Below are 10975 nucleotides of genomic sequence, written 5' to 3' on the forward strand. Positions count from 1 at the left end.
ATAGGTCCTCTGGGAGCCCGGGGGAGCGGGAGACGAGCACGAAGCCATCTCCCGTGGTGTGGGCACTGCCTCCCTCTGCCCTGCCCGGGGGGGGGGGAACCTTAGGGACACCTGCCTCCCCTCCCCCGGGGCCTCACCCCCCGAAGGCCCGCCCGTCCCTCGCGGCAGCCCACACCCCCCTCCACCCGGTCCCGGTGCTTTCTGCCTCACACCGCCCGGACCCACATCGGCAGGCGGCGGCTCCATGCTAGCTCGGTCGCGCTCCTGGCTCTTGCGGGCGGCGCTGGGCATCTGGCCGGTTCCTGCAGCAGCGTCTGCCCCTCGGCGGCTCCCGTACAGGACGTGGCGAACCCGCTCCCTCCCCCAACTCCTCGGCTCTAGCCGCACACACTACTCAGTCCGCTCTGCCGCGTGGCCGCACAGCTTCCGGGCGCGCAACGCTCGCGAGAGCGGCTGTCGGCAACGGGAGAACATGTATCGGTGGCCGTGCCCGCCTAGGCAGACACGCAGAGAGGTCCGTTCTCTCGCGAGAAGTGGCCAGCCTGCTCGCGGCGTTCCTTTTCCCCCGTCCCCCCAGTGGCATCTCCTCTCGCTCAGGCTCCTCCCCGCCCCCTGGGAGACTGGGAAGCACCCGCCCCCGGCACGAGCTGGGGCCTTGTCCAGCGGGTCGCCACCGCCCAGTGTGCGGTCCCCGCAGGCGGCCTGGCTCTGGGTGTCCAGCCCCGCTCCTCAGCCCCCGCCTGTGTGCCCGGTCCCTGGGGAATAGCACGCGCTGAGGCAAACCCAGGTGCTTCCGCCTGTGCAGGTGCCAGCGCCCAGCTGATGCCAGAAGGGGAGGTTGTGCCCAGCTGCTTGGTGCCGTGGCTGCTTCTCCTCCCCTGCCCCCCAAGACTGGGAGGGAGGGGGGCTGGTTAGCACTGGAGTCCAGCTTAAATTGGAGTTTCGAGTATCTGCGTTTGGCCTCACAAATCTCTTGCTGTGTGACTGGTGTTCCCCACTCCCTGCCCTGCTGTGTAGTATTCTGTGCTGGCTCTAGTCCAGCTTCCAGGCCTGCTCGAGTCCCTGTGGTAATTTCCCCTTCTAGCTCCATCTCATAGAGCTATGCACTGTAGCAGCCATGGGACTCACATCACGCAAGACAAAACCTCTTCCTTGCCCCCTGAATTGCAGCATGCAGTTGGAAGGCATCAGCAAAAGGCACAAAATCTGCTTTGTATGCAGTGTTGCTGTAGCCCTGTTGGTTCCAGGATATTAGAAAGATACGGTGGGTGGGGTCATATCTTTTACTGGAGCAATTTCTATTGGTGAAAGAACCAAGCTTTCAAGCTACACTGTCCTCTTCAGATCTGGGAAAGGTACTCAGCGTCATAGCTAAATGCAAGAGGAAACAGATTGTTTAGCATAAGCAGGTTTCGGAGTAGCAGGCGTGTTAGTCTGTATTCGCAAAAAGAAAAGGAGGACTTGTGGCACCTTAGAGACTAACCAATTTATTTGAGCATAAGCTTTCATGAGCTACAGCTCACTTCATCGTATGTATTCAATGGAAAATACAGTGAGGAGATTTATATACACACAGAACATGAAAAAATGGGTGTTTATCATGCACACTATAGGGAGAGTGATCACTTAAGATTGACAGAGCCAGAAGAGTACCCAGAAGTCACCTACTACAGGACAGGCCCAACAAAGAAAATAACAGAACGCCACTAGCCGTCACCTTCAGCCCCCAACTAAAACCTCTCCAACGCATCATCAAGGATCTACAACCTATCCTGAAGGACGACCCATCACTCTCACAAATCTTGGGAGACAGGCCAGTCCTTGCCTACAGACAGCCCCCCAACCTGAAGCAAATACTCACCAGCAACCACACACCACACAACAGAACCACTAACCCAGGAACCTATCCTTGCAACAAAGCCCGTTGCCAACTGTGTCCACATATCTATTCAGGGGACACCATCATAGGGCCTAATCACATCAGCCACACTATCAGAGGCTCGTTCACCTGCATATCTACCAATGTGATATATGCCATCATGTGCCAGCAATGCCCCTCTGCCATGTACATTGGTCAGACTGGACAGTCTCTACGTAAAAGAATAAATGGACACAAATCAGATGTCAAGAATTATAACATTCGTAAACCAGTCGGAGAACACTTCAATCTCTCTGGTCACTCAATTTCTGACCTAAAAGTGGCAATTCTTCAACAAAAAGACTTCAAAAACAGACTCCATTGAGAGACTGCTGAATTGGAATTAATTTGCAAACTGGATACAATTAACTTAGGCTTAAATAAAGACTGGGAGTGGCTGAGTCATTACACAAAGTAAAACTATTTCCCCTTGTTTATTCATTCCCCCCACCCATTCCTCAGACGTTCTTGTTAACTGCTGGAAATGGCCCACCTTGATTATCACTACAAAGGGTTTTCTCCCTCCTCCCCCACTCTCCTGCTGGTAATAGCCCATCTTAAGTGATCACTCTCCTTACAGTGTGCATGATAAACACCCATTTTTTCATGTTCTGTGTGTATATAAATCTCACTGTATTTTCCACTGCATGCATCCGATGAAGTGAGCTGTAGCTCATGAAAGCTTATGCTCAAATAAATTGGTTAGTCTCTAAGGTGCCACAAGTACTCCTTTTAGCATAAGCAGTTACCACACGTTCTAAGACCTGAAGAAGAGCTTGAAAGCTTGTCTCTCTCACCAACAGAAGATGGTCTAATAAAAGAGATTACCTCACCCATCTTGTCTCTAAAATCCGGTTTGAGAGCAATGTTCCCTCTAATTTTTTACAGGTTTCAGAGTAGCAGCCGTGTTAGTCTGTATTCGCAAAAAGAAAAGGAGTACTTGTGGCACCTTAGAGACTAACCAATTTATTTGAGCATAAGCTTTCGTGAGCTACAGCTCACTTCCTCGGATGCATTCAGTGGAACATCCACGTGCGGAATGAATTTTGTTATGGGCACCAATATGCAGGTGATGTTTGGCAGGGGTGGGGCTGAGGGGTTCAGAGTGTGGGAGGGGGCTCAGGGTTGGGGCAGAGGATTGGGTGTGAGGGCTCCGGCTGGGGGTACAGGCTCTGGGGTGGGGTTGGGAATGAGGGGTTTGGGGTGTAGGCTGCAGCAGGGAGAGAGGACACCCCCCAGCCCTCTCTCGCCGCATCGGGCTGGGGGAGAAGTGCCTCTTCCCAGCCACGGCAGTTCCTATGCCAGGGAAGAGGCGTCTCTCCACCAGCCACGGCAGCTCTGCCAGGGCAGAGGCACATCTCCCCCGGCCACAGCCCTTAGTCTGCTGCACAGACGTGCAACTTAGAGGGAACGTAGTTTGAGAGTCTTTGTGATACCTCTCCAGCACACAGAGGAAAGTAAGTTTAGATAGCATATTGATAGTTGTATTATTATTTAACAGTAATATAAGAGCATCAAAAAAATTAGGCTTTCAAGAGGTGTCAGATTTCTCTTTCCTAGTTCTTACTGCTGCACTTAATGACAACAAATGCAAATCCTGTGCCTCACCACTAGATAAAAAGTGCATTTGCTGCTGTACTGGAAAGGCTCATTGCTCTCTGGAATTCCACTACCACTGAATTTGCTGCAGAATTGGCTTTTTCATTTAAAAAAAAAATGTTTTTGTTACAGAACCTTCCAAATGCAAACTGATGCAGTGATGATTTGCCTATGTCTGCAAACAGCTTGAAGCAATAGCTCTAAGTGAACTACCCTATTAAACAGGATAGTAACTCTGAATCCTAAAGGTGGGAGTTTAAAGAGCAGCATTAACTGTTTCATTGCTGGTCCATTTACAAAAAACATCTATCTAATGTGCCTTTCCCACAGACCAAACCACATCTCATACCTCCCCATGTGTCATGATCTCCAACTTTCCAAAAATCTCATCTTCCCCATGCAATACAGAAGTGCATTTTCAGTACAGAATTAGGCAGCACACTGAAAATAAAAAAATCATAAATTAAAATATGACAACTGTACTAATTGTATTAATTCTTATATTTGATTAAATACAAAACTCAATTTTATGTGTATTTAAAGCTGCTGTAGGATTTCCAAGCAGTTGCCCCAGAGTGCTGCAGAGTCCAGACCCCTTGGCACAAAATTCAGGTCAAGCTTGCTGAAGAGTAGAAGGGGCATTGTTTAAAGGTAAACAATAGCTCATCTGCTGCACCTTCTGTTATGAAAAATGGTTGACATTAATTGAGGCAATTTTATTGAAAACCATTTAATTCACCTGCAGTGAACCCAAGAGTGATGAGTAGGAATAAACCTGTTACTAGGCACAGACCTGTAAAAAAGGCGCTAGGAACTCTGCCTAGAATGGGCTGGCTATTCCCTGTGGATTCACTGGGGATTACCAAATGGGGATAACATCACCAGCAGCCAATCAGATGGTCCTCTTGAGTATACATGGATGAAAGGCATATTACACTTAAGTAACAAGACATGACAGACCATGTGTTAGTGCTAAATAATTTATGCCTCAGTCACATAATTAACCACAAAGCCAAGATGAGACCTGATCGGCAGTTTGGGGTTTAAATTAAAACTAGCTTCTCTGTCTGAAAAGAAAGATAGTTAGCAAGTGTTATGATTAGAAGTGCAATGTAGAATTCCCAGTTGCTCTGTTTAGAAAAGACAGGCCCAGGTTTGGTTTGGTTTTTCTGGCAGACATTTAACCATTTTACAGTTCTGTCCTACCAACATTCTTTTCGTTGACTCCATTGCATTTCTGTGGTGCTAAAGGTACATCCCTTATTTATATGTCTCTGTGTCCCTATGGAAAGGTTTAACGTTTATTTAATAGACTTCAGTTTTTAAAGTCAGCATTCAGTATTACAGATAGAGTTGATCTTTAGCCATAAATGCTAGTGTTTAGATGTTGATATTCTTGATATTTAAAATACTAGCATTTGCATCCTTAGCGCATAGGTGATGCATAGCATAGGTCAAGTGCCACACCAGATTTCTGCTTGGCCTGCCAAGGGGGGAGGGAGAGGGGCTCTATCCTTCTCCCGCTGCACCTGTCCCCTGGCATGATTGGCCCCTGTGGGGAGTGGAAGGGGCAGGACCAGCCACTTTTCACGCTGACTGCTCCGGGTCACTGCTCTGTGCAGTGCGGCATGTTGGACCCCTGCCCCTGGCAGCTGTGCCCAAGGCACAGAGCAGGATGGAGCCGCTTCTCATGCAGCTGAGGGGACAGGGGCTGAGTGAGCCAGGGGCTGAACTTGCCAGCGGGAGGCACACCAGGAGAAGGACAGAGCTCCCACCCCATTGGCAGGTAACTCTTGGGGTGGGAAGAGCATGGCAGGCCCTGGGCTGGGCGCAGGATAGGAAGGTGCCAGAAGCAGGTTCCCTGGCCTCTGTTCAGCCAGGGCTGAAGCTGGCCCCAGCCGGGCCCAGAAGCACATGCTTCCCACTCCTGTGGTCTCATCCCCCCAGGAGCCGGAGGGATTGGCTGCCCTGGCCCAGGGAGGTGAGGCTGGAAGTTTCTCCCAGAGGAGACACATGGCACAATCATGCGTCCTCCCCTTTACATTGTGTTCCCTTTCCCCAGTATTAGGAGGCATAATTATGGTCGATGTGGGAGGCTGGCCTAATGCTCATGTTGATATCAATATCACAAAAACTATTAAATACAGTGCTGATTGTACTTAAGAGCTCGATCCAGCAAGATGTGGAGCAGTCACATAGCCCATTGAAGTCAGGATGAGTTGAGGGTGCTTAGCACCTCACATGATCAATCCCTGTCTATGTAACAATCTATAAAACTGTATCAGATACCCTTTAATCTCCCAACATGTACTTTAATTAATCAGAAATGGAGAGTTAAATATAAAATGTGGTTTGGGGAAGGAGCTTAGGCATTTGATTTTAAATCCGTTTAGGATCAAAAATCAAAAAGTCATCTGATTTGTGATATAGGGGTTCCCAGTATACATCTCCCCTTATCAGCTCTTTTGGATATCCATCACTCATCAGTAAGGGAACGTGTTCCAATTTATGTTGTTCCTGATCCACATATCCGTCGTTTGCACGGATCGGGACTGACGTGAATTGGAACACGTTTCCCTATTGTACAGTACAGTACTGTACTTGCATCCGCTGGCCACATTCAAGGCTTATTACCTAGAAAGGACATTCTCCATGCGGATTAAGGAGACTGCAGGTGAAGGAAAGCCTAGTGTAAAGGAGTTTTGAAAGTCCTACAACATCTTAAACAGCGTGGAAAACATTGATATGTTGTGGGAAGAGGTCACTTCGCAATGTATGAATGACATTTGGCGCCGTACATGGCCAAATGCTGTCCACAGCTTCATGGGATTTGATGCTGTTCCTGCTCTCGAGCAAGAAATTGTCAAGTTCGTGAAGGATGTCAGCTTCGAGGAGGTGGAGGAGGAGGATGTACAGGAATTCTTGGAGTCTCACACTGAGCAACTGACAAATGAGGAACTGATTGAGCTGGACTAACAAAGGATATCCAAAGAAAGCAAGGATGATGATGACAATGACATAGGGCAGGAAGTCAGGAGTCTGACAACAAAGAACCTCTCCCGTTTCTTTGGATTGCTGGATGAGATGATGGCAATCATACAGAGCGGTGATCCTTTTCATGAACGGTCTGCAAAGTCTCCAGGGCTATCAATGATGCAGTGGCTTGCTACAGGGAGCTCGATCATTCACAGATTCATGCAGGAGAGCAAACGTTGATAAAACCTTTTTTTAAGACTTCCGCAACCAAAAAGCCAGCCATGAAAAAGCCAGCCCCAGAAAACCCTCCCCTACCTAAGTTTAGTGTAATTTACACTGTTTTGTACTGTATTACTGTACTGTATTTACTGAATTAAAATGTTCTGTGTTCGAACGGTGTTAGTAGGGTTCTACATTCCTTTATTCAATGTTTTATGTATAAAACGTGTAGTGTATAACCTGTCATAAAAGGGTACACTGTTTAGGTGAAAAATTCCCCAGTATACTTTGGTTCGGTATCCATGGACCTTTTCAAGAATGCAACCCCAATGTATGCTCTGACTACAAAGAGACTATGATTTTAGCTAATCATATCTTGAAAGTTTTTGAACTCATGTACAGAATTAAAATGTATTTGTGAAAGAACAAAAATTGGGGTGGCTCGGAAAGGCCTCAGAGAGCTCAACTTTATTGCCAACTAGTGCACTTTTTAGTGTGCAATTACTGTGTGTCAAGGAAAGGGATTTTAAAGTGTTTCTCCTGTTTTGCATACTGCAGAACGTGTTTCAATGGGGTAAAAAGTTGCATTTGTATTTTTCTCCCAAAATTCATCTATCTAGATAGTATACCCTCATCAGCTCAGTGCCTGAGTGCTCCTACAAGTAATTAAAAGCAACCAAACAAATACAAACATAAATTCTCCCTGCAGCATCTGTAAAAGAAAACTTCAAATAGTATTTGATTAAAAAAAAAAAGAGTTCAGAGTGTGTGTGTGTGTGTGTGAGAGAGAGAGGCATAGAGAGAAATCTAAGTTATTTTTATAACTTTCAAATTTTGGCAAGTATATAGTTTGTAATTTATCAAAAAAATTCACAAACTTCTGTAAAATGAATAACAAAGGCTTTGCATCCAAATTTGAGTAGGAACTGGATCTGGCAAATACAAATCCTTCCTGGATTCTCCCAACTCCACTTCCTTTAGGAAGTTTTTAGTCAATGGGAAACAAAGCCTTATTCAAAGGATTAAAGCTACAACTATTCTCTTTGTTTTACAGCTTCAGTCATGGTTTTCCTCTAACAAACAACATTTGCAATTAATAAAACTTCTGCAAAACAGGAACTTTGGAGACATACGTGCTTAGATAAGAAGCAAGGGGTATTTCTTTTAACAGAACCTCATACAACGTTTTGTGACCTTTTTTCATTAAGATGTTGATAATTGAGTTTCTCAATTAGTTTTCAGAGTAACAATTAGTTTTGGAACAGTTCTTAATAATAAAACAACATGTACTGTGATCTGTGATGGATGGTACATTAAACAGGAGAAAAATCTTGTTGGCACTTCATCTGTAATGGGTCCCAGGGTGATTTCAAATAGCTGAGAGGAAACAACTCAAATTTCATATGATGCATAGTTAATCACTGCTTATAACAGTGAAAAAACTGCTGCCAACTGGGATTTAATACTTCACAGTTTTCAAAAATGTGGTTCTGTATTACTTCTGTCATACAGATATTTGAAGTTGAATTCAGATTCTGTAATTATCAGTGCGTTTGTAAAAAAAATGCAGAATATCTTATCCTAATATTTTACCCCCATTGTTTTTATGCCAAGAGATATTTGATGGATACTTTCATATTTACATCCATTGTGTTTTTCTCATTGGTTTTATGTATTGAGTCCTAATTAATTATCTATTGCTACAGATACATTGAGGGCTGTATTGTGGCTTTTAACTACAGCCCTCTGTTGAGGGCAGGGAGAAGCTGCACAAACTCACCAGGCTTGACTAGTGACCCTGATCCTATGGAGATTATGAGGCAAGATTAATTTATATATCAGTGACAATAATACTCTTAGTACTTATAAGTGATTTACATATAGTTGAAATACAAGTAGAGAAACACATAAAATAGTAAATAGTATCAAGATAAGATTTAGGGTTGACAATTTTGGTTAGACATATTCCTGGAGGTTTCATCACATGACAAACTTTTTAATTAAAGATTAATCTTTGATTCCTGGAGACTTCAGGACAATTCTGGAGAGTTGGCAACCCTAATAAGGTTGGCAAAAGGTTGAGGCCTGAGGCTTAGTAATTATTGGACTTAACACAAGTGCTTCACATAAGGTCATAAGATTTAGCTGAAACTCATCAAAGAGGGTCTCAGACGTGTGGGGATAGACTGGGAAAAGTTGTGTAAAGACAGTGTTTGCCTAACCTTAGATGGACACAACAGGATTGACTAGGCTGGTGTAAACTGGAACATCGCCTCTCACTTATGGTGTACTCCACTGACTACCTTCTTCTATCTGTGTTTTCCACAGTCTCCAGGAGTTTGTGAGTATGACAGCACAGTGTACCCCCTGGCTTCCTCCCCTCTCCTGCCTGTTTTGGGGTGGCTTGTGTCTAATAGGGTGCTGGCAGGAAGCAGTCCAGAAAACAAAGGGTCTGAACTGTGTTAGGGTTGCCAGCCCGCCAGGAATTAAAGATCAATTTTTAATTAAAGATTATGTCATGTGATGAAATCTCCAGGAATACATCCAACCACAACTGGCAACCCTAAACTGTGGCAGGCCCTTTCGTGGGGACAGAGAGGGTGCAGTTACTAGAAAGATCCCTTGAACCTTTCCCCTGTGTGCACTTCTTGTAGGGATTGCTTACTGTAATTAAAGTTTCCATTATTTGCGTTTTTATCAGTGCTTCAGTAGTTCGTATAAGTATCTCTGAAAGCATACAACACATTATATGACAGGAATACCTCATTTATGCATATAGATCTGTATCTTTTTTTAATTGTGTGCTTATTATAAAACATGAAACATATATCAATAAAAACTCTATTTGCTCTCTTACTAAATTATTATTTATAAATGCAAAGACTTTGTTTATAAATCTGTGTGCTTTTTTGAGCTGGTTTGCAAACCCATTGCCTTCTCCTCTGTTAAATCCTTCCTGAAGACCCACTTTCATAAAGCATACAACAAATTTGTTGATTAGGTCTTCTACTTATTCAGACTATTTATTTTATCATCTTAAAAAAATTCTCTGCTCCATCCTGCCGTGCACTAGCCTTCGCTGAACAACCATGTAATCTTACTGATGTGAATGCTGTCCTTTCTCCATTGTGCATTGTGACAATTTTTGTTGTGTCATGTCTCAAATTAGTTTTTTAGATCTGCACTGCAGTGATCCTGTCTTATTTTTTTCTGTACTGAGTAGTACTTTGTATATTTTTGGGCCGCATCAATCAGGATCCTGTACCCTAGCAAGATAGTTCTGACGTAGGTGATCTAATACTTTATCTTTATAATTGTTTCCAAACAGCAAAGACAACTGTTGTCCATTTTAGACTAATTGAAAACACAGTGTTATTTAAAAATGCCATTTCTGAGTTATAGAAACATAACAAGCATCTTAAGTCACCTTCTAATTATTTTTTTAATACTTGTAACCCAGATATAGATTTATTTTCTTTTAGATTTTGGCAGCTAAATTTGCTTTTGCCTAGAGACTTTGTCTGCTAAATTTCAACCTGCAATAAACTTTTTCAGTCAAGTTATAAACCCCTTGAAATAGAAGGTTACAATGGAAATGCTGAATCAGGCCTCAGATACAGTGGCAGGAAAATTGCTACTGTGTTTGTAAAATATGAGTCAGGAACCAACACTAAATGTGATCCTTGAGCTCATCCATTAAGAGTAAATGTTCTTTGTCCCTGTCTAAAACAAGCAAGAAACTCAGAAGAGTAAATGATTATATGTAATAAAAAGGATTTAATATATAGTTCTTACATTTTTCTACAGAAATGATATGACTTATCTGTAAACAAAGTCTGCTATTAATTAAGGGAACTACAACAGACCTTTTTACATGTACACATTGAATCAGACCCCAAGATGTTAGTCACACAGTGGAAGTGTGGAAGTGGACTCAGTGATTCCTAGAGGAAATAAACGCTAGCATGAGAACAACAGCTGAACTAAAATCCCATAAGCCAGGAAAAACAGCTACACAATTACACTAACAGGTGGTTGGTTTCAAAACAAATTTCAAGGTCTGACAGCTCAATGCACCTGCTTTAGGCTGATTTCTTTTAAGGGTGTGTGTTTGGCATGAACTATTGATAAAAACTGTAATTATTTGTGCTTTAGAAAAGTCATTATTACCATATAGTGAAGATAAACTACTAGAGCTTGCAAGAAGCAGTACTTAGCCATCAGGTAATATGATTCATTCTGCAATCTCTTTCATTACATTTG

The 10975-nt window shown here is 43.7% G+C and overlaps 1 protein-coding gene across 2 annotated transcripts in view; it reads right to left on the reverse strand.

Moving 5' to 3' along the window:
- The window catches only part of DARS1 (aspartyl-tRNA synthetase 1), an 82502-nt gene extending 81993 nt beyond the window's left edge, over positions 1–509 (reverse strand). Inside the window, exon 1 of one of the 2 annotated variants that reach the window (XM_084643353.1) lies at positions 226–509. In XM_084643353.1, the coding sequence (XP_084499479.1) occupies positions 226–291 (66 nt within the window). In that variant the 5' untranslated portion in view covers positions 292–509. The remainder of the gene's footprint in view (positions 1–225) is intronic. The other variant, XM_084643352.1, reaches the window with a different exon arrangement.
- Positions 510–10975: the final 10466 nt, after the last annotated feature.

Source organism: Lepidochelys olivacea (assembly GCF_965140295.1).
Source record: "Lepidochelys olivacea isolate rLepOli2 genome assembly, chromosome: 11".
In the NCBI taxonomy this organism is placed as follows: domain Eukaryota; kingdom Metazoa; phylum Chordata; order Testudines; family Cheloniidae; genus Lepidochelys; species Lepidochelys olivacea.